Source organism: Danio rerio, chromosome 13 (genome assembly GCF_052040795.2).
Source record: "Danio rerio strain M-AB ecotype USA chromosome 13, GRCz13ab, whole genome shotgun sequence".
NCBI lineage: Eukaryota > Metazoa > Chordata > Actinopteri > Cypriniformes > Danionidae > Danio > Danio rerio.
The window spans coordinates 2,393,845-2,418,761 of record NC_141033.1 but is presented as its reverse complement, the minus strand read 5'-3'; the positions used below and the strand labels follow the sequence as shown (position 1 = coordinate 2,418,761).

General features: G+C 38.4%; 1 protein-coding gene across 2 annotated transcripts in view; it reads right to left on the bottom strand.

Moving 5' to 3' along the window:
• The window catches only part of arfgef3 (ARFGEF family member 3), a 973,876-nt gene that overhangs the window by 923,235 nt on the left and 25,724 nt on the right, over window positions 1–24,917 (bottom strand). Inside the window, exons 16-32 of one of the 2 annotated variants that reach the window (XM_087278778.1) lie at window positions 23,433–23,648; window positions 22,552–22,662; window positions 19,807–19,957; window positions 18,191–18,496; window positions 15,326–15,459; window positions 13,885–14,030; window positions 13,355–13,534; window positions 12,007–12,148; window positions 11,110–11,232; window positions 10,277–10,380; window positions 8,845–8,989; window positions 8,500–8,628; window positions 8,000–8,176; window positions 7,118–7,232; window positions 6,251–6,353; window positions 1,898–2,029; window positions 1,387–1,517 (exon numbers count right to left, since the gene is read on the bottom strand). In XM_087278778.1, the coding sequence (XP_087134904.1) occupies window positions 1,387–1,517; window positions 1,898–2,029; window positions 6,251–6,353; window positions 7,118–7,232; window positions 8,000–8,176; window positions 8,500–8,628; window positions 8,845–8,989; window positions 10,277–10,380; window positions 11,110–11,232; window positions 12,007–12,148; window positions 13,355–13,534; window positions 13,885–14,030; window positions 15,326–15,459; window positions 18,191–18,496; window positions 19,807–19,957; window positions 22,552–22,662; window positions 23,433–23,648 (2,545 nt within the window). Of the gene's footprint in view, window positions 1–1,386; window positions 1,518–1,897; window positions 2,030–6,250; window positions 6,354–7,117; window positions 7,233–7,999; window positions 8,177–8,499; window positions 8,629–8,844; window positions 8,990–10,276; window positions 10,381–11,109; window positions 11,233–12,006; window positions 12,149–13,354; window positions 13,535–13,884; window positions 14,031–15,325; window positions 15,460–17,287; window positions 18,497–19,806; window positions 19,958–22,551; window positions 22,663–23,432; window positions 23,649–24,917 lie in introns of both variants that reach the window. The other variant, XR_015505571.1, reaches the window with a different exon arrangement.

Sequence of the window (24,917 nt, the reverse complement as noted above, 5' to 3'; positions counted from 1 at the left end):
AAGTCATTGTATAACAGTGCTTTGTTCTGGAGACAATCCAAAACAAATATTGCTTAAGGGGGCTAATAATATAATATATAGCCAAAATAAAATAAATAAGACTTTCTCCAGAAGAAAAAATATTATAGGAAATACTGTACAATCAATTTTTTTTATTATTTGTGTTTTAGTATTACTTTTAAATATATTTCTTTGTATTTTTAATAGCAGTTTTTTTAGTGTTATTGTCTAGTTTATTTTTTTGTAAAGCACTTTGGATCAACTACGGTTGTGTAAAATTGTGCTCTATAAATAAAGTTTGCCTTGCCTTGCCTTGCCTTACAGTGAAAAATTTCTGAATCTGTTAAACGTCATTTGGGAAATATGTATTTGAAAGATATTATATATATATATATATATATATATATATATATATATATATATATATATATATATATATATATATATATATATATATATATATATATATATAAAAAGAAGACAAATAATTTTGACTTTACTGTACAATAAAAACACTGTCCATCCACACCAGCACTAAAACATCAGAAGCAATTTTATTAGCAAAACATTTAGGTTTATCAACACAGTGAAAGTGAACTGCACATAACTGGCACACACTGGCATAAACACAGTTGTCAAACAGTATGACATGCATCACTATATATATGTATAAAAATTTTCCTGATTTTCTTTTTTCCACACAACACAGACACTGCATTATAAATGTAAACATTTAAAAGACTGTATTTAAATAGCTTCACAAATGCATATATGTGTGAATAAATTAATTTAAATTAACATTAATGAATAAAAACGTCAATAAAATCATTTATCTATATGATTGAATAATGAATCAATCACCAAAATCCATTTTGATTGGTCACCTATGCTTCTTGTACTCTTTTACAGTGTTATAATATACACTAATATCCTAATTTTAAAATAGAAATCTCATCGTTCTGACTTTAAAAGAGGCCTATTATGTAAAAATCAATTTTATAAGGGATTTAAACCCAGGGGTGTGTCAGCAGTGTGTGAATATAACCAGCTTCTGATGGTAAAAATGTATGAATTACATCTTTTTGTAATCAGACTTGATAAAAACAGCCAGCAGAAACACTTTGAATGACATTCTCCCTTCGTACGTGTCATCAAAGGGAGAAAGCCCCGCCCACTAGTGACCATCTCTCCCTCATTAGCATAGGACGTCAATCTTGTTTTTTAATCTGCCACTATGCTGACACACAGGCATTTGTAGCTCCACCCTCTTTTGAAAAAGAGCACATCTCATTTAAATTTAAAGCGACAGTCACCAAAACACCAGGATCAAAGCTAAAACGGGCAGTTTTAAAGAGTTAAAAACATTGTTTGTGTGGTATCTCTCACCTCTTCTGAGCTTGGCCGTTGGAGTGCTGGTCAGCTGGAAGCTCAATGATCAGCACGCAGGACTGAGCATGCTCAAACCCATCCTTGCTGCTGGGAGTTTTAGGAGAGCACTGCGTATCCAGCATGAACACCTGGAAGAAGATTAAAATAAACACAGACATTGGTTTTAGCTGAATTTAAGTAAAAAATATATAATAAAAATGCTAAAGGAGTTTTGGAGTTTTTACAACAGGAACCGGACTGTTCTGCAGTGTATATTTTCCACTGAAAGATTATTACTTTACATTTTTTTGTCTCATTACAACTGTGAAATCTTAGGCGAGATAGGTGCCTAGAAACCCCTCAGCTTTCAACACTATCTGAATTACTGCTTTATGCTTTAATAAAACTTCAGGTACTCCAATGATCCGTAAAAAATTTAATGTTATGCATATTGTCATATTGTTTTGAATGTGAGTGTTGAAGGATGATCATGTATGTGTGTATGCTGTGGTCTGCGCAGGCACTGTACCTGTTGAGCCATGGCCCGAATCCTCATGTTCTCTGCTTCTGCTGAGGGAGAGTGTGACGGGGCTGCCACTTTCACTTCACACGCATCTCCAGTGAAACTGTCTGAACCGCTTCGGAAACAGGCCAGCAAGTTCTACCAGAAGGAAGAAAATTGATTCTGAGATTTACAAAATGCATCACTATTTACTTACTTTACTTATATTTACTTATAATTTACTTACAAATACCACTTGAATCTTTAATCTGTCTAAACTGTCTACTGTTAAAACTAGTCTAGAGCGCCATCTACTGTTAAAACTAGTCTAGAGCGCCGTCTGCTGTTAAAACTAGTCTAGAGCGCCATCTACTGTTAAAACTAGTCTAGAGCGCCGTCTGCTGTTAAAACTAGTCTAGAGCGCCATCTACTGTTAAAACTAGTCTAGAGCGCCATCTACTGTTAAAACTAGTCTAGAGCGCCATCTACTGTTAAAACTAGTCTAGAGCGCCATCTACTGTTAAAACTAGTCTAGAGCGCCATCTACTGTTAAAACTAGTCTAGAGCGCCGTCTGCTGTTAAAACTAGTCTAGAGCGCCATCTGCTGTTAAAACTAACCTAGAGCAACGTCTGCTGTTAAAACTAGTCTAGAGCTTCGTCTGCTGTTAAAAGTAGTCTAGAGCGCTGTTTACTGTTCAAACTAGTCTAAAGCGCCATCTACTGTTAAAACTAGTCTAGAGCGCCATCTACTGTTAAAACTAGTCTAGAGCGCCATCTACTGTTAAAACTAGTCTAGAGCTTCGTCTGCTGTTAAAACTAGTCTAGAGCGCCATCTACTGTTAAAACTAGTCTAGAGCTTCGTCTGCTGTTAAAAGTAGTCTAGAGCGCTGTCTGCTGTTAAAAGTAGTCTAGAGCGCTGTTTACTGTTCAAACTGGTCTAGAGTGCCGTCTGCTGTTAAAACTAGTCTAGAGCGCCATCTGCTGTTAAAACTAGTCTAGAGCTTTGTCTGCTGTTAAAACTAGTCTAGAGCGCCGTCTGCTGTTAAAACTAATCTAGAGCGCCGTCTGCTGTTAAAACTACTCTAGAGCGCCGTCTGCTGTTAAAACTACTCTAGAGCGCCGTCTGCTGTTAAAACTAGTCTAGAGAGCCATCTGCTGTTAAAACTAGTCTAGAGCGCCGTCTGCTGTTAAAACTAGTCTAGAGCGCCGTCTGCTGTTAAAACTAGTCTAGAGCGCCGTCAGTTGTTAAAACTAATCTAGAGCGTCATCTGCTGTTAAAACTAGTCTAGAGCGCCGTCTGCTGTTAAAACTAGTCTAGAGCGCCATCTGCTGTTAAAACTAGTCTAGCGCTTCATCTGCTGTTAAAACTAGTCTAGAGCGCTGTCTGCTGTTAAAACTAGTCTAGAGCGCCGTCTGCTGTTAAAACTAGCCTAGAGCGCCGTCTGCTGTTAAAACTAGTCTAGAGCGTCATCTGCTGTTAAAACTAGTCTAGAGCGGCGTCTGCTGTTAAAACTAGTCTAGAGCGCCATCTGCTGTTAAAACTAGCCTAGAGCGCCGTCTGCTGTTAAAACTAGTCTAGAGCGCCGTCTCCTGTTAAAACTAGTCTAGAGCTTTGTCTGCTGTTAAAACTAGCCTAGAGCACTGTCTGCTGTTAAAACTAGCCTAGAGCACCGTATGCTGTTAAAACTAGCCTAGAGCATCGTCTGCTGTTAAAACTAGTCTAGAGTGATGTAGGCTGTTAAAAACTAGCTTAGAGAATAGTCTGCTGCTAAAACTAGTCTAGAGAATTGTCTGCTGTTAAAACTAGCCTAGAGCGACATACGCTGTTAGAAACTAGCCTAGAGCACCATCTGCTGTTAAAACTAGCCTAGAGCGACATCTGCTGTTAAAACTAGCCTAGAGCGACATCTGCTGTTAAAACTAGCCTAGAGCGACATCTGCTGTTAAACTAGTCTATTTGTAGTGCATTTCTGTATTGCATGGATTCATCTGTATACAATCATTGTGTTGTGAGAGTTTGCATGTGCATGTGTTTTTATAACTACATGTGTTTTCTTAGCACTTATTCACACTGAACGTGTCTTTGCTTTTGAAAAAAATGATACGCAACGTTTTTTAAAAACCGAGCACCAAAATTGCATTGGTCGCCCTGCTGTTTTGATTGTTCCACTGCTTTGGAACTAACAGTGATGAGCAGCACTTCATGTAAAAGTTTTAACTTAATAACAACGTTTTTTTAGCTTGACATGGAGTCTAAAAATGCGGCATATGCACAGTGCTTTAAAAAACACAAGCATAATGCTCACACAACTCCGTCAAGTGCATGTTTACGTCGTAAAAAAAATGCTTTCTGTGTGAACTGCCCCTTAATTTGCACCTCGTTTGAGCTCTTTTATTCACCGTACTTTTGACTATTCAACAAAAACGCCTGTGTTCATTTTTGATATGACTTAAAATCATCAGAAGAAAACAAATCTCTTTAAACACAAATCCATTGTAGCCTAGAAGATTCGCCATGTTTACAGCAAAATGAACAATCATCCTCTTTCTATGAATATTTTCACTGCTTAAAGTTCTGTAATTTTGTGCCATCTGTGACACCACATGACAAACGAGAATAAAAAAACACATCTGCCAATGGTCAGACAAACAGACCGCCTTCGCCAGTGGTTTTTAGGTCACCACAATGTCTTTCTATAAGCGTACAACAACTGTCAAATAAAACATGCATTAAAATCCTTGCGATCTTCATTACTAATTTTGTATCAACAACAAAACTAGCATTGCTGAGTTAAATTAAAAAAGATCTTTACACGTATGTATTCATACAATATCCCTGATAGCAGCACAGTTAAAAATGGCACAACACTAATCCCTAAAGCAGATTACATCCTGAACATCAGGCAAACACCACATGTGGACGGAAACTTCCAGAGCTTGACATTTCAGTCTATTGTCGTAAACAAAGTCTTGCGCAGCATATGTTTTGCAGATCACACCGTGGAAATGCACATTCGTATTCAAACCTATGCTGCAGGAGCTTCCTTTTGAGCTCTAGAGAGAGAAAATGTTCGGTTCTTTTAGTGAACGTCTCATTTTTATCAGCTTGTGTGAAAATCAGATGTCTTCTAAAAGAAATTTGCTTGAGTTCTATGGGCCATAATATATTTTTTATTCATTCACCTGCTATTATAATATTTTTTCCACTTGTGAAACATCACTTTTGTAGCTCTCAGCTCACAATATCAAACTCTGATTTGATTTGCTCGTGTCTGAGAAGAACTAGTGTGCATCCTGCAGCAAAATAATGCATTTCTATTGTCTACTTCGGCTTCCATTTATGGTTAACTTTATTTGGCTTTTCCCTGATATGAAATGAAAAAGCATTCAATTCACACAATAAACAAAAAAATCCATTCACACTGCGAAGGCATGTGTCCAACATGTGAGGCGTGACTAGGCCCACATGGAATCTGTGCACGCAGAATTCCGCAGATTTTCCACAGAATTGCACAGATTTTCCACAGAATTCCGCAGATTTTCCACAGATTTTCCACAAAATTCCACAGATTTTCCACAGAATTCCGCAGATTTTCCACAAAATTCCACAGATTTTCCACAGAATTCCGCAGATTTTCCACAGAATTCCGCAGATTTTCCACAAAATTCCACAGATTTTCCACAGAATTCCGCAGATTTTCCACAAAATTACACAGATTTTCCACAGAATTCCACAGATTTTCCACAGAATTCCGCAGATTTTCCACAAAATTCCACAGATTTTCCACAGAATTCCACAGATTTTCCACAGAATTCTGCAGATTTTCCACATATTTCCGTAGATTTTTAGCCTATCATTTATTCTGTTTATTTACTTGAGTAAATGTGTGTAAATCTGTACTTATTCAGTTTTTTTAATTAATTAAAGTAATATTAAAGTTATTAAAATATTAAAATATTAATTGACTAAAATTAAAATGTTCATCTGATTTATGTACAATGCAGTTTGTACAGTAATATTTTCTGTCTTTTAGTAGAGATATTAAATGAGAGACTTGCTTTGTTTACCAAATAAATTTTATATATTTATATATATAAATTTTATATTTGATATATTTTATAAATAATTGGATTTTAAACATTAAATAAGAGTTAAAAAGATATTATTTTTTATTTCACATATTAAGGTTTTAGTTATGATCCTCCCAAAATAATTCCGTAGAAATCTGCAGATTTTTACCAAAATTCTCCAAAGAAAAAGCAAAAAACGTCCGCAGATTCCGTCTGCCCCTAGGCATGACTACATCCTAGTAGCGAGCGTATTGTCAATGCTCATGCAAAATTTCAGTAACTGTTTTCTTTTTTTTTTATGAGGGTCACCTTGACAGGCTCCAAAGTGGCAGAGAAAGCGTCCTGCAGGGCACAGCATGCTAAACGCCACATCTCCTCAGTGAAAACAGGCCCAGCGGTTACCAGAACATACCTGCAAGTCAAACACAAGCATTTCATACAGTACATCCCCTGCTGCTGCTTCAGTGGAGATATGATGAACTCATTTAATATTATTTCAGGATTACATCACAGTACGCTGCCTGCATGAGATTGAAATAATATACAAAATTGTTGAGTATTGCGATAATCTTACGATATAACATTTCATTTTATAACATATTTGTTAGGGTTAGCCCAAAAGGGTCGGGGAAAACGACGACTGGTGGACAATTTGTCAACCACTTTGGACTTATTTGTTTGCTAAACTCATTCATGCATTCATTTTCCTTCGGCTTAGTCCCTTATTCAGGGGTCGCCACAGCGGAAGGAACTGCCAACTATTCCAGCATATGTTTTACGCAGCGGATGCCCTTCCAGCTGCAACCCAGTACTGGGAAACACCCATACACTCTCACATTCACACTCACACACTACCCAGTTCACCTATAGCGAATGTGTTTGGACTGTGGGGGAAACCGGAGCACCCAGAGGAAACCCACACCAACACGGGTAGAACATGCAAACTCCACACAGAAATTCCAATTGGCCCAGCCAGGACTCGAACCAGCAACTTTCTCGCAGTGAGACAACAGTACTAACCACTGAACCACCATTCCACCCCCTCAACTCACATTTTTAAAGTTGTTTTTTTTAAATTAAGTTAGAAAACAAATCATTCCAACCTTTAAAACAACTTTACATCAAAAGCCCAAACCCAGTCTATGTAAGGAGTGCAATGTTTTGAAACGCACACACCTGATACAGGAGCAGCCGACTCTGGAAATGGTTTCAGCCGGTTCTGCCACACAGGAAACCAGCAGTTTGAAGAGATCTTTCAGCATCAGGTTAATCAGACTCTCATAGCCAATATCTGCAGAAATAAACATCAGAAAATACATTTTTGTTCATTTACACACTTCAAAGTTGTCTCTGAGGTAAAACATATTCAAAACACTCTAAGAATGTTTTTGAAGAATATGAATGCATCCCAAAATTAAAAAGATAAATTATGTTTTCATTCATTCATTCATTCATTTTCCTTGGTTCAGTCCCTTTATTTATCAGAGGTCAACACAGCGGAATGAACCGATAACTATGCAAGCATATGTTTTATGCAGTGGATGCCCTATCTATCATTATATCCATTCATCTATCGTTCCATCCATTCATGTATCAATTGTTTCATCAATCTGTCCATCCATCCATCCATCCATCCATCCATCCATCCATCCATCCATCCATCTATCTATCTATCTATCTATCAATCTATCTATCTATCTATCTATCTATCTATCTATCATTCCATCCATCCATTGTTCTATCCGTCTGTCCATCCAACCAACCAACCATCTATCTTTATTTCATTAAATCTATCCATCTATCATTCCATCCATCCATCCTTCTGTCTGTCTATCTATCTATCCATCTATCCATCCATCCATCTATTGTTCTATATGTCTGTTCATCCGTCCATCCATCTATATGTCTATCTACAGTTTTATCCATCCATCCAACCATCCAACCATCCATCCATCCATCCATCCATCCATCCATCCATCCATCCATCCATTCATCCATCTATCCATCCATCGTTCTACTGTGTGATCTGATGCATATGAAATCACGTTTGCATTGCACCTGAATGTATGAAGCTGTGGATGTGCTCCACCACCAGCTCACAGGACAGTCCGATGGCGTGTTTGAAGTTTGCGGCTGCGATGTCCCAGTATGAGTGATCGCCATGACTACGCTGGAGCCACAGTGACATCACAGGAAGAAGCAGCTGTATGACAGAGAAGATGGCGAAACCGGGCCCTGTGGACCGCCAACACACAAGAGAAGAGATCACAAATTAAAGAGACAGTTCACCCAAAACTGAACATTCTGTCATCATCCATCCATCCATCTTTCAATCTATCCATTGTTTTATCTATCCATCAATCGTTTTATCTATCCATCCATAACTCTATCTATCTATCTATCTATCTATCTATCTATCTATCTATCTATCTATCTATCTATCTATCTATCTATCTATCTATCTATCTATCTATCTATCTATCTATCTATCTATCTATCTATCCATCCATCCATCCATCCATCCATCCATTTGCTGGTGTTCTGTTCAGGCGCGTGACCTGGTATTTTGGTGACCTCCCGCAGAAGCTCAAACAGCAGCTCGAGGGTCGGCGGCTGATGCTGTCGGGGACAGTTGGACACAGCGGCTGTCAGCTGCTCCAACAGCAGGATCCACACCTGAATCAGACCTGCACACACATACACACACACACACACACACACACAAATTATTCAGGAGGGTTAATAATTCCGACTTCAACTGTACAACTCCTTTTAAAGCCCAAAAAAAAAAAAAAAAATTTCTTCAGAAGAAAAAATATTATAGGAAATACAGTGAAAGTTTTTTGCTCTGTTAAACATTATTTGGGAAATTGAAAAATAAAAAAAAGTGAATAATAAATGACCTGTATCGTCATCAAACTCGGCTAGCACACAGTCCAAGCCGTCTTCGCTGCTCACGGATCTCTCCTGCACTCTCATTGGGAGACTCGCCAGCCGCGCACCCAGAAACACAGGCTTTGATGGCATCTTATAAATCTTGGCAAGCAGCTGCAGATGCAAAATAACAACAAAAACTGCATATCTTTAGTCTTTAAAAAAAAAAAACATTGTCTGTTGACTCAAAATCCCGTCATTTGAAATAGGGCTGATTATGATTGTGATCATAATCATGATTATTTTTTTCATTACTGAAACAATGAATATTTTGCACAATTACAACAACAAAATAAATTCCTTAAAACCAATATCTCCTTCTTAAATCAACCAATTAAAATGATAAAATGAATACTATAATAAAAACAGCTTGAATAAATTAAAATACAGAAAAAATATCAACAACACACCAATGCATCCGGCTCATTCTGGAAACCTAGCCCCGCGGACGTTTTTGAAAACCGCAAAATACATCCCAGGATGTACGTATTTGTGCAGTTTTTGTTTTCGCGAATCCGCGAGAGGGCGCTGTGCATGCTTTCTCGCATCTCGAACGCCGTTCGCGTCCGCGCTGTTTTTGCTTAAAGCCGCCGGAGGCAGCTGTCAAGCGATCGTCTGTCCGACTGACAATCGGCCGACCCACCCTCATCCATCCTTAAACCCAACCGGTTTTAACGATTGACCCGCCCACTCTCCCGCCCGCTCGCTTACTTCCCTAAACACAAGCGACGATTTACAAAAGCCATACAGAAAAAGAAAAGCCCCCTCGTCTGATTTTGACCAAGTTTTCGGATTTTGCCAAATTGTTGTGAACTTGTTCGATCTTCCCCTGACTCGAACCCGGTCGTCGCCGTTGTCGCGGTCGGCTCCCCCGCATCTCTCCTCCATTGATGAAAACAAAGAGATTTATACATACACACATAAATCACGGTCTCCAGAATTGTCTGCAGGGCTACGTTTCCAGAATGAGCCTGGGTTAAATGTATTCATTCATTAATTTATTTTCTTGTCAGCTTAGTCCCTTTATTAATACGGGGTCGCAAAATACGGGGTCGTTAAATGTATTAACAAATTAAATAAAATTAAAATATCAGATTAATTAAATGGGACAAAAATACAAATCTAAAGAGTACTAATAATTCAGGAGTGCGAATAATTCTGACTTCAACTGCAAATCATATTAATAAATAGTAATGAAACATAAATAACATGCAAGTTGAAGCCGAGCTTGACACTTTAACTCCAAAACTGGCACGTTATTCTTGTATGTTAACCATTTATGACCTAATTTTTTTTTCTTAATTACATACTTTTGTGATTGTTGGATCCCGAAATCAAAATCAATTGAACAGCCTTAGTCTGAAAGTGACTTGTAGACAAAAGTTTGTTGACTTTGCCCACCTGTGAGCACTTCCTCAGGTAATCGAGCGCAGGCAGACACAGATCTGTAGAGCTGTATCCACTGACATGAACACAATCGCCAATCTCCTTATAGTCCACTTCACCTACAAACAATCCAACAACACACATTATTCATGACAGACAGCGAAAGAAGAAAACGTCAATTGTCAAAAATATACATCAGCTGTTTTCATTTCTATGAGCTTTGCGTTTTTGACTGTTTGGCGCCATCTTGTGTCCGAATAATGCGCAGGTTAGTGTATAATCCATCAGCTGTTTTCATTTCTATGAGCTTTGCGTTTTTGACTGTTTGGCGCCATCTTGTTTCCGAATAATGCGCAGGTTAGTGTATAATCAATCAGCTGTTTTTTTTAATTTCAGTGAGCTTTGCGTTTTTGACTGTTTGGCGCCATCTTGTGTCCGAATAATGCGCAGGTTAGTGTATAATCCATCAGTTGTTTTCATTTCAGTGAGCTTTGCGTTTTTGACTGTTTGGCGCCATCTTGTGTCCGAATAATGTGCAGGTTAGTGTATAATCCATCAGCTGTTTTCGTTTCTGTCAGCTTTGCATTTAATTAAAGAATTAATAACCTTTTACAGCTCAGAACAAAGTCTTGTGTCAAATATTTATGTTTTGTGGCAAGTAGCCATGGAATAACCTGGATAAAGTACATCCAGGAGGTCGTTTTCCAGAATAACACCATTCAGTCATATACAACAGTTGGGCTGATGATAAACCTATCAGGCTTTATTATGCGACCTAGATGTACTTGGAATAATGTGACTGACCAATAAATCAAGTATTCCAGAGATTGTTTGAACAAATTACTCACCTAAACCTTTGACAAACTTCATAAGGCACATGATGTAGTCGGTGGCGGCGTTAGCAAACACCTGAATGTTGTCTGTGTTAATGAAGGCTTCAAACACATCAAACACTGGAGCCTGAGACTTCCCTGCACATATGAAGAAGAGGGAAACGATTTACTATACGTTAAGGTTAGAACGCCGGTCAGGTTTATGATTAGTTGCATGTAATTATACATTAATCAATTGTAATTACTATAGTAAGTATGTGTGTAACAAGGACACCTTAATATAAAGTGTAACCAAAATAAATATTAGATAAAAAATCTTTGATAGCTGCAAAGACAACTTGTATAATTTTCGAATTAATTTGGGAAAAAAATGAACAAAAACAAACTATAAAAGATCATCATAATGCTACTATTGATGGTTATTGCGACAAAAGAAAGGCTTAGCACTCTAGTTCTCCATACAAAAACACAGTGTAGGAAAATCTTCGGTCCCACTTTATATTAAGTGGCTTTAACTAATATGTACTTAAATAGGAATAAATAGTTTGTTACAATGTAATTATTGTGTAAATACATGTATTTACTGTGTACTTATGTGTGATTAAATGCATGTGTGTAATTACATCTGTAGTTAACTTTTGTAATTACATTTGTAAATACACTGTTGACCATCCCTTACACCTTAACCCACCCTTAAACCTACCCATACCACAAAACCTGTCCATAACCCAACTTCTATCCCAACTCAAAAGCACCACAAGTGTTCTCAAATACATTATAAACACAGTAAGTACATTGTATTTTTTTTTTTTATGTAAGTACATAGTAGTTAGGGACACAATATAAAGTGGGACCAAATCTTCTAAACAATTCTGAAAAAAACCTTATCTTAGTAAAGCAAACATGACAGACCCATAGAATATTCTCCTATCAGATAATCCTTGACATCCGTCTTGTTTCCATGCACGGTTCTGAGAGCGCTGAAGAGCGGCCTCCATCCAGACTGAATCTGCGCTGAACACATCTCCACCAGCTCTCCGATGGAAGTGATCACCTGCACATGTAACACACACAACACACAATGTTGAACAGGCCCACGTGGAAACTGCGGATGTACACTTAAAGTGTCATATACACTTTCGTATAGTGAATTTGAACAAGTTAGCATTTAGAAAGGCAAATAAGACACATCAGGAGAGTCAGGCAAAAAAAAAAAACTCTAACCTTGCTCTTATTTAGAGCAAAGTGAGAACAAGTAGAAAAAACAGCCAAATATAGCACAGAAAGCACACAGACAAGACACAAAATTGACAAATGGGATGGGAACAGGGGATATTGATGTATTCTGATGAGGGCGGTAGCCATTTAGTCCTGCAGACGCGCCCACTCCTCCCCTGGGTGAAAGCACACAAAGGCGTTTGGATGATGGGATCGGTAGTGATTGTTTATCTGTAGTTGTGTATGTTTGTGTGTGTGTGTGTGTGTGTGTGTGTGTGTAAGCCTGTAGAGTCCAACAGGTGTCCTTGGCAGGGAGCAGGAATTTCAGAGCAGGAATTTCTACCCTAATAACTATTAATAAACAGATAATTAGTAGTTTATTAAGCTGGTGGTATTAGTTAATGGTTTGTTAATAGCATGAACTGTGACCTAAACTAAAATGCTACCCATACTACCCATGTTAGAATGACATTGCATAATACTTGACTAGATATTTTTCAAGACACTAATATTAGGATAATTAGGCAAGTCATTGTATAACAGTGGCTTTTTCTGTATACAATAAAAAACAAATAGGGCTAATAATATCAACGATAAAATGGTTAAAAATAATTAAAAACAGATTTTTTTCAAGCCGAAATAAAACAAATAAGACTTTCTCCAGAACTAAAAAGATTATAGGAAATACTGTGAAAAATTCCTGAATCTGTTAAACATCATTTGGGAAATATTTGAAAAAGAATAAAAAAATATTAAATAATTTTGACTTCAACTATATACACATATATGTGTGTGTGTGTGTGTGTGTGTGTGTGTGTGTGTGTGTGTGTGTATATATATATATATATATATATATATATATATATATATATTTATTTATTTATTTATTTTATGTGTTGTTTGTATTTACTAAACTCTAAAAAATCAAATCTTCAGATCCTGCACAGAAATAGCTAATAATATCTACAGATTTTGTCTGACGAGTGACTGCAGGGTTTTTGCTGAATGCATTATAAGTCTAATTCAGTGCGTGGATCCTGACCTGATCCTGGACGTCTTCATCGCAGAGCTCCAGCTGCATGATGTGCTCAAACGGTCTGAAAAGAGCCTCATTGAAGTGAAAATGCGGCAGCTCCGGCCAGCTGCTCAAAACCTCCATCAGGACATCATGGATGAAGGACACGGCCTTCTGGGACACGTGGCGCTCCTTGTGACAGGCCGCCTGTGGGGAACAGGTCAAAGAGTTGGAATCTGAAAACCTCAGTAATATAGATGTGCATTAACAGTTAAGTCAGAGTTATTTGCCCTCCTGAATTATTATATTTCCCCCCCAAGTTCTGTCTTGTCTTGTTTTTGAGTCTGCCACTATGCTTACACTCCGCCCACTTTTAAAAAGAGCACAATCTCATTTGAATTTAAAGCGACAGTCACCAAAACGACACAATTAGGATCAAAGCCTACAGGAGGCAGTTATCAGACATTATTTGTGTGGTATTATGAGCTGAAACTTCACAAACACACTCTAAGGGACATCAGAGACTTATTTTACGTCTTGTAAAAAGGGGCACAAACCTCCACCAGGTGTGGTGCTACAACGCTCCAGGCTCTCATCATGTGCAGCAGCGGCCTGCTCTTGTTCTTCACGATGCGCAGCATGGCTTCTCCCAGCCGGAAGAGGTGCAGGGCGCTGCGCTTGTCCTGGGTCGACTTTGCCTCTCCTTTAATAACCAAACATGAAAACAAATAGCAGTAACACTTTTGTTTAAGGCCCCGTTTACACTAATGAGTTTTCATTTTATAACTCATAAGTTTTGCTACGGTTACGCCATCCGTCCACACTACGCTGGAGTTCTCGAACTCCGGAAACGGAGCGTTTCGAAAACGCGGAAGAGGCCGTTTTCATTCTAAAACGCTGCTGCTCAGTCTCAGTGTGGATGGGGGAAAACGGAGACATCTGAAAACGGGCTGCAGACATTCGCATACGTTGTTTAACTTTCTCAACAATAAAATAAAAACATGATAGCTATAAAGAACTGCCTATTTTCATTTTGACTTTCAACTTAACAGACAGCAGAAATGTTGAGGCGTCGTGCTGCATCTTCACTGTATGCATACTTATAATTAAACAGAGCCTTCAATAACATCCTTTCATTTTCATTGAAAATACGAAACGTATCCTCTGCTTTGCTGAATGTCAGTTTTAATAATCAATAAAAGCCATTATGAAAGTATAACGCACAATAAGTTTATACATTATAGGAAATAAAGGCAAGCGATCAGTCAATATACAGAATGTACATGGTTACATTAATTATTAATTTATCTTTGCGATCAGCCGAAACACGTTACCTAAGAACAAGTAATCGATTCAAAAGACCAAAGTCGGGGAATATGTCGCTAGATAAAGACAACAAGATTAATTAAATATCACGTTTAATAAATATAGTGAGATTAGATCCAGCGGGAGATGCTTGATGAGAAGTCCGACCAGCACAGCTCTCATCTGGGTAGAAATGGTGCAGCGCTTGCCCGAGAGAGAGAGAGTGTGTGTGTGTGGTCACATGATGTGCGTTTTCAGCGTTTTGGTGTAGACGGAGAGCAGTTCAGAAACACTGGGTAAAACGATAGTGTGGATGCGGATCGTTTTGATTTTAAAACGCCGTTTTAAAACTAAAACGCACTAGTGTAAACGAGACCTCAGTCACAATTCACGCTAATAACTACTGGATTAATGAGTATTGAAACGAATGGATTATATTATATTAAACAGCATTTTTACCTTGCGTGAATGTCAGTTTTCCTGTTGACGATAAATACTTGTAAACTAGATTAAGTTAAACTTTTTAGTTTGAACCAAAGTTAAATGATGATTTTAAAAAACAGCGTTACTGTAAGAAAACTACAGTAAAGTTGGTTCAAAGTGTGTTTTTTTTCATTCAAGCCTTAAAAAAATCCAGTGGACCACCACTTTAAGCTGTTGTTTACACTGTTAAACACTCTGCTTTTAATTTACCTGGCATGGCCAGTGAATAGTCTCCAGTTTCTGTGACGGAATCAAACAGCTGAGACTGTGAAGCTTTTCTGAGCTGATGCAGGAATCCCACAAGACTCACGAGGTTGAGTTTACTGACGGCGTCCTCAAACAGCCTGCAGCACAAACAGCACAAAGACAAGTCAAACTATAATCATTCATTCATTCCTTTTTTTAGTCAGCTTAGTCCCTTTATTAATCCGGGGTCGCCTCAGCGGAATGAACCGCCAACTAATCCAGGAAGTTTTCACGCATCTCTGGGAAACATCCACACACACATTCACACACACACTCATACACTACAGACAATTTAGCCTACCCAATTCACCTGTACCGCATGTGTTTGGACTGTGGGGGAAACCGGAACACCCGGAGGAAACCCACGCGAAGGCAGGGAGAACATGCAAACTCCACACAGAAACGCCAACTGAGCCGAGGTTCGAACCAGCGATTCAGCGACCTTCTTGCGGTGAGGCGACAGCACTACCTACTGCGCTACTCGCCCAAACTATTATCAGACATGTGAAAACAACCGTGATGGACTAATGGTCAGTAATAATAGTTTTGCACCCATTTAAAAGTGTAAGTCAGTATATGCAAATATTCATATTTGGATTTCACAAATGTAAAAATATACAGTGTCATTTAGAGTTGAATTTTTGGGAATATTTCCTAAATGATGTAGAACAGATTCAGGAATTTTTCACAGTATTTCATATATTTTTTTCTTCTAGAGAAAGTCTTATTTGATTTATTTCAGCTAGAATTAAAGCAGTTATTTTTTTAAAACCATTTAAAGGTCAATATTATTAGCCTATTATCATTTTTCATATGTGGCCTTCCGTGTAGTGTCTAATGTAGCTGTGTGTGAATGTAAAGGTCTGCAAAACTTTTAGGAGCACAGTACATACAAATGGAGTCATTGACAGCTTTAAAAAGAAGATTTGACTTGCTCTAAAAGCAGCACATTGCATCTGCATACTAAAGCAGAGACACCAAAAATGCAGATCAAATTATGATCTTACATGTCCATCTAGTGGCCATTTATAATATAACTCCAGCTAGAAGTCGAAGGTTTTTAGTTATTCTCTGAAAAAAAAGCAGTTCTTATCTGAACACATTTACAACAAGTGCTATTTATTTAATCATTCATTCATTCATTCATTCATTCATTCATTCATTCATTCGCCTTCAGCTTAGTCCCTTTAGTCCCTTAGAACATGCAAACTCCACACAGAAATGCCAACTGACCCAGCCGGGACTTGAACCAGTGACCTTCTTGCTGTGACAAGACAGTGTTAACCACTGAGCCAACGTGACGCCTTGAACACATTTTATTCAACACGACTCCTATCCACTAACACAGGGGTCACCAACATGGTGCCCGCAGGCCTGTTCTAAAAATAGCTCACCATAGCGCCACTTACCAGTAAGCTCCATCTAATATAGAAGTAATCATATGTGTGGTTAGGCTTGGTTTAGGGATAGTTATGCAATTATCCATCATTAATTGCAATTACTACAGTAAATACATTAAAATAGTTACCATAATATATATATATATATATATATATATATATATATATATATATATATATATATATATATATATATAAATACACACACAAACACACACAGACACACACACACAGTTATAACAGTTACAGAGCACAGTTTGCTACTGCTGCACTATCAAGAATGTAGTTGTTTAGATTGCAACTTTGCAGTTTATTTATAAGGATAGTGCCTATGAATATTTATAATTTCAGAGATTTAGCGTGTCATACTAAGCAGAGCAAAGACAGTTGACGTTCTGCCACAAGATGGTGACAGAGACCGCATAATAAGTCTTTAGGTTCATAAGTCTTAAGGTTCCTCATTCTTTAAGTCATAATAAGTTCTAAGCGTATTTTTAAATAACAGCTGAACAAATCATTATAAAACAGGTAAGTGACTTTCTAAGTCCATCGCTCTCTTTTGTATGTTGTAGTGCTGTATTTATACAACAGTAATCTGATAGTGTTTACTTTGCTTTGGCTTTTTCTGGGCTAATTTTGTGATCTCCCGATTGCAACAGAGAAATACTGGGAAATCTGTGTAGACTGATGGCATCTCATGCTGTTCAGCCCTTATAATCCTAAAATGTGAACAAAATCAGCTTTTTTGTCATCACTTTAGACATTACGCTAGAGAATCATTCAAACACTAGCTCTAAAGTGACGTTGGTGAATTAGTAACGGTTTATCCTGTTCTGATGTCAGCTGCAGATGAGAATGAACGGGGGAAGAAAGTAGTTCCTCTTACAAAAGGGTTTTTAGGCTCTCCGTGTAAGATTTTCTTTTTTTATACACACGATTATGCTGTCGAACTGTTGTATAAACACAATATGGCTGTATATCGTCACTGGTGGGACACTAAGGCGAGCCAACGCCACCAGTTTAAGTAACAAAAAGCTTTTAGTTTTACTTCCCTATATTAACCTATATGTATAGTTATAGTTCTCTCCAAACTGAAAATTCTGTTATGATTTTACTCTATTTTAATATGCAATTTACAGCATTAGTAAATTATTAACTAATACTTTTAGCTCAATAAACAACTAATTAGCTGCTTAGTAGTTAGAGTAGTATTAATAGTTATTGGGATGTAGATCATACTTTATAAGTGCTAATAAACAATTCACATCTTAATAATGGGCAGGTAATAATCCAGCAGTAAATGATGTGAATGGTTACTCAAACTAAAGTGTTACCAAGTTTTTTTTTTTCTGTTAAACAGACTACAGACAACATATTTTAAAAAGAGCTGATAAACTGTAACCATCGACTTCCATGGTTTGTTTTTCACCTGTCAGCTTGTGTGGAAAGTGTGCAGACGGCTTTGGCTGCGCTGGTTCCCGTGAGCAGACTCCCGCCCCGCAGATCCAAGGCTTTCCCGCGAGCGCTGTCCTTCAGGAGCTGCTGGATGGAGAGCGGCTGGATGACAGGCTGACTGAGGCTCAGCTCCAGCTCCGGACTGACCTCTGCGCTCAGATCCAGACCCAGATCCAGATCCACGGCTACAGCCTGCTGCGCCTGCGTGATGGCCAGAGGAGGCTGAGAGCCGCCGTCACTGAAGTGAGTGTGCTCCAGTGTACTCACATACTCGATCACCCTTTAATCAATACAAAACCATTAATGAATACAACAATTGAAAGAAGAGCAGTTTTTTTTTTTAGCCTTATAGCCGTCTTGTCTACCTTAGTGGTTGTGTTCATGGCTCCCACAAATATATGAACACTAACTGGTTTTCAAAACAAATAATAAAATGCTACTCGGTTATGTGAAAATAAACTGATAAACAGATTACGGAATAAATTAAATAAATTAAAAATACATATTTATAACTATAAAATTATTTTAAATTGTGTTATTACTGGTTTATACTTGAGCATTAATGTTCCTGGTTACAATGTATTTCTGATTCAGACTAGGTGACCACTCATGACCATATTGTTGTGTGTGTGTGTGTGTGTGTGTGTGTGTGTGTGTGTGTGTGTGTGTGTGTGTGTGTGTGTGTGTGTGTGTGTGTGCTTTTAATTCATTCATTATTCGATTATTTGATTATTCATTCATTTTCTTTTTTTGGCTTAGTCCCTTTATTAATCTGGTGTCGCCACAGCGGAATGAACCGCCAACTTATCCAGCATATGTTTTATGCAACAGATGCCCTTCTAGCCACAGGCCATCACTGGGAAATTTCATTCATTCATTACATTTCTTTTTGGCTTAGTCCCTTTATTAATCAGGGGTTGCCACGAGGTAATGAACCAACAACTTATCCAGCACATTTTACGCAGAGGATGGCCTTCCAGCCGCAACCTCAGACTGGGAAACTTCATTAATTTTCTTTTTGGCTTAGTCCCTTGATTAATCAGGGGTCGCCACAGCGGAATGAACCGCCAACTTATCCAGCATATGTTTTACGCAGCGGATGCCCTTCAAGCCGCAACCCAATACTGGAAAACTTAAAAATTTAAAATAATAAATAAATAAGCAAAAAACATTTTTAAAAATAAATAAATAAATAATTGCAACCAAAATAAAAATATTCAAAATAAAAAAAATCTAATAAAAATAATAATAATAAAATAATATATAAAATACAAATAATACAAAATCAAGATATTGACACAAGATACTTTCCTATGTATATTATGTAAATTATGTTTTTATTTTGGATCTGACATCATTATGTCAGCAATAATGAACTAAAATAAATAAATGAGAATATATGTTTTATATATATATATATATATATATATATATATATATATATATATATATATATATATATATATATATATATATAATTTATTTCTTTTTTATTTTTTTAGGGGTGCATTATTAGAGAAAAATGTGTATATTTAGAGCCTATTTTAGGAATTTCATTAAATTGGAGATCTTAATTTGATTGTGTTGTACCTGAAGACGTGAGGCCAGCAGTCGTGGTTATGGCTGCCCATTTCCAGGCCCACGTTGAGAATGGCGTCCATGCAGAGGACATGAGCAGTGTGAAGCCTCACGCCCTGAGAACGGCTCATCTGCTCCAGCTTCTGTTCCACACGCTGCTTCACTGCAACACACACACACATAATATTTATACTGTACAGACTATAAAAAAAACCCAAACCCCCACAGAAAACAATCTGCAGTTTTCCATGATAACACTTAGACGATAAGGTTCCTGTAGTTAATACTAAATAATGAATTTATTAACATGAATATTATCCTAAACTCCACATTTATAATCCTCTTAGCTGCAAACATTATCTTCAGCAGGTCAAAACTCTAATGGCGGACGGCTACTTCTCACTCAGGGCTGTCTATGCTAATGAGGGAGAGATGATCACTAATCGGCAGGGCTTTTTCCCTCTGAGGACACGTACAAAGGATGAATGTCAAAATGTTTCTGCAGTTTTTATCAAGTGTGATTATAAAAAATACAATTTAAAAGCCCATAATATACATAAAATATTGTCAAATTTTGGTTGTAAGGGTCTCCAACAACAGTCTAATATGCAAGCAAGGTCAAAAACACTTTCATTATCTTGTAATCTGCATTTATTTTTACCTAACTATCCCAGCGACTCTCATATGAATCGTTCAGTGATTCATTTGTTCCCAACCCCCTCCTTAGCACGAAGCTAATCTGCGCTGATTGGACCGATGACAGTCTGTTGCGATTGGTCAACACCGACAGCCTTCAGCGTGAGACAGAGTGAAATGCCCAGCAGCTAATCAACAATATAAAATTTGTCACAGTGCACACACGCTTCATAGTGCTGTGGATTTTGGCCGCAAGTGGGGGAATGTAAATACAGACGATAGACTTGAAAATACTGACGACTGACTATTTTATTGAGCAAAAACTCCAAGAACTGGCGAGGAGATCTCCTAGCTTGCCACACTCTGCTCTTTTCAGACACACACACACACACATTACCCTCCTTCACGGAGGTCCGTAAACTAAGCGGCACGCGTCGCGTTTTTAACGTGGCTTTACACGCGATATGAGAATATAGCGAGTTAACCTGATTCAGTACATGCGGTTACAAGTAACAAATCACAACTAAATACATTTGCAAGCTAGAGTAAACGAGGCAACAACTTTAATCACACGTACTCACAATTGAGAAATGGAGGAGGAAACCCATCCAGGTTCTGAAATAGTCCATCAGTAGTCTTTACTGATCCTTCCTTTAACAAACGGCCAATGAAGTCTTCAAGTGCTCAAGGCTGGGCTAATGCTGAGGTTTCATCTTTGGGTAGAGACTCAATAACATCCATCTGCACATTGCCACTTCATTTGTCCGGCGTTTTTGTGTGTGTTTGTGTGTTTGTTTGTATGTGTGTGTGTGTGTGTGTGTGTGGGGGGCTTTTTCAGTGTTAGAGGGCGGGGCCGCAGGTTTCAAATCTCCCGGGTTTGCGTGCGCAACTACTTGGTTTCATTGTCACGTCATGGCGAAACACCTAATGGCTCGTTATCAAGACGACTCGTTTAAAGCACTTTGAGTCGACTCTTTTATAGATGAATCAACCGTTTTAAACACTGTACACTAACAGATTTAAGCCTTAGCTGGATATTTCGCTTCACTTAGAGCTGTGTTACACACTACATGGAAGGTGTTATGACCTAAACCGGTCACCACAAATAAGGAGAAGACGAGTGCAATTGCGGTAGAAAAATATATTTATTTACTATTATCAAAGGTCGTGTTGCTAGCCCACTCAGGTCCAAGACCGATCCCAGACGAAAAGTAAGTGACCAGATTCAGCATTTTCAAAAACCCATAATATGGGCTCTTTATTACATTTTTACATTTTGAAGCTGGCTATAATCACACACTGATTTTTATATAATATGTCCCATTTTGAAAGTTTTGATTTCAACTCTAATACTCTCAAAATCACTCCTTATAAATTTACATATTTCAGGAGTTCACACTTAGCAGATGATTAATTATAAAAGCTTGTTTGGCATGCTGTCCCGGGAGAGAGCCCTGAGCTCATGAGATCCTCGAGCCCAGGGCTCCCTCCCGTTGCAAGGCGGAAGGGGAGTTTGAGCTCAGGTAGATCTTGAGAACTCCCCTGCTGTAGTAACCAATGAACAGTAAGTGATTGCTCTTGGAGATAACTACGTACTAGAAGCATGTCTATGGTGCCAATTTGGATTAGTCAATTAACTTAATTGCATCGTTTTAGAAGGGGAGGAAACTGGGGAACCCGGAAGAAACCCACGTGAGCACGGGGAGAAGTGCAAACTCCACACAGAAATGTCAGCTGGTTTGGTAAAGCCTGGAACCAGAGACATTCTTGCTGTGAGGCGACAGTGCTACGCACTGGGCCACCGTGTCACCCATCTAAGAAGGAGGATTAGGGGTAGAAGGGGGGACTCTTCAAAACGAAGATAGCAGTGGAATGAAACCCAGGGTATTTATAGTAGTTTAGGAGTCATCTGATTAGAGCGTAGTGAATTGGATAATGCGGATCCAGCCACTAGCAATCATAAGCACGTGATCCTCTCGAAATTAGTTTATACATAAACTTCACTTTTCAGGCAATTCTGCACAGATGAAGTAAACAAAATGCAGATTCTGTCTGGCTCTGCCAATATGTCATCCCTATGCATGACTGTGATCGCGGTTTATGTGAAATGTGTGAGTGTACCTTGAGTAATGGCATCTCCAGTGTCCCCTAATTCTTTCTCCTCTTTGTCCTCCTGAACACATGAAGCCGCTGCCATCTGCGCCAGTGCTGAAGCACAGTTGGCTGCCACCCCTGGATAACAGAGAATGAAGCCCCAGCAGACACATTAATGTCCTGCACTACCTGACAAAAGCCTTGTCGTGGATCCTAGTTGTAAGAGCAACCAATAATAACTTGACTTCTAGCTGATCATCTGGATTTTTTTCGATGAAGACCTACTGGAACCCACATGGACTCAAGATTCTCACAGAAATCAGTCAAGTTTGGTGAAGGAGAAATCATGGTTTGGGGTTACAATCAGTATGGGGGCGTGCGAGAGATCTGCAGAGTGGATGATCAACATCAACAGCCTGAGGTATCAAGACATTTGTGCTGCCCATTACATTACAAACCACAGGAGAGGGACAATTCTCCAGCAGGATAGTGCTCCTTCTCATACTTCAGCCTCCACATCAAAGCTCCTGACAAGCAAAGAAGGTCAAGCTGCTCCAGGATTGGCCAGCCCAGTCACCAGACATGAACATTATTGAGTATGTGGTTAGATGAAGGAGGCATTAAAGAAGAATCCAAAGAATTCTATATTGGACATAATTTCTGTTCAGTAACGAGACTTTTGTCTAAGCAAAGTCAGACCTTACTGTCCTAATTAAATCATCAAAATCAAGGCATGATCATATTTTATTGTGGTCAAATAAGTGTAATCTAGAGACGCTTCTGACACCAAGTGATCAACTAGAAGTCAAGTTATTATTTGTTGCTCCTAAACCTTGGATAGGCGACAAGACTATTGTCAGGTAGTGTATAAACGAAGTGCACGGAGAATGAACGATGTTCAATGTTACCCAGAGCGCAGCTGAGCGCTGCAGCCTTGCGCAGACCGTCCAGACTGAGGCAGATGGTGTCTCTTTCCCTCTGCGTCTGCTCTTTAACGCCCTCTGCTCCCAGAATGAAAGCCAGACTGCGAGAGCTTCCAGCCATGCGTCCTGTGAGCGGCGTGGACAGTGTGTCGATCAGGTTTTTCCAGCAGCCGGTCAGGATATAACGGGCAAAAACCACACCTGTCAGCAAACAATAAGAGACTTATGAACTGATACTCTGCTGTTGGGATTAGGGCTGCACGATATTGAACAAATCCCCTCTGATTTTGGGAATAATTTACAGGGATGGTTGGGTTTAGGGATAGGGAATAGGTATGGATTACATTTTCCAACAAAAATGATGATCCAGGCCCTGCTGAAAAATCCAGCTTAAACCAGCCTAGGCTGGTTGGCTTGTTTTAGCTGGTCCACCAGGCTGGTTTTAGAGGGGTTTTGGCCACTTCCAGGCTGGCTTCCAGCCATTTCCAGCCTGGTCTTAGCTGGTCAGGCTGGAAAATGACCAGCTAAAACCAGCTTGACCAGCCTAGCCAAGCTGGAAGACCAGCCAAAACCAGCTATATCTAGCTTAGACCAGGCTGGTCAAGCTGGATTTAGCTAGTCATCTCCCAGCCTAACCAGCTAAGACCAGGCTGGAAATGGCTGGAAACCATAAGCTGGATTTTTCAGCAGGGGGATCACATCAAACTGTACTTGGCAAACTATCCAAGCCTTGAAAATTGATTAAAAAACAACTATTATGCAGACACTTATTATTTAATGATATTAGATGGTAAGCTAAGTGCATTTGATAGGTTATAGATTCAATTTAACTTTTGCGATGTGCAGTGTTGGGCAAGCTACTTGATAAATGTAGTGAGCTAAGCTTTTAGCAGCTCTACTTAAAATGTAGCTTAACTACACTATAAGCTACCCCCTGGAAAATGTAGCAAGCTAAGCTAAAAGCTACATGGCAAAAGTCGCTAAGCTACATCTAAGCTATTTTTGCAATTTTTATTTTTAAATCGAAGCAACTTAAATCCAAGTCAGTCATATCTTAGTGATTAATACAACTGTTAATGAAGCATATGAGGCAGAATTCAGTTCAGTTATTTACTGTAAATAATTTGCTGCACTAAACATATAGTATTATAGTATTAACTTATGGTATATAACAGCTAAAACAAAAACTCCGATAAAAGCAGGTGTTACACATTTAAAATACTGTAGTAATTTATAGTAAAGAGAAATATTTTGACATGAGCATCATGCATATTGTATATATATTTACAATTCTTCATTATTAAATTACACTACACAATGCAGTAATTTATAGAAGTACTTACTATAAATTATGAAGTATTTTTTAAATACAGCATCAAAAATTATTGCATCTTAACATGCACTTCTCGAGGTATGGTCACTAAAAATCCTGCTTCAGAAATAACTCCTCTTCCTCAGTCATCTTTCCAT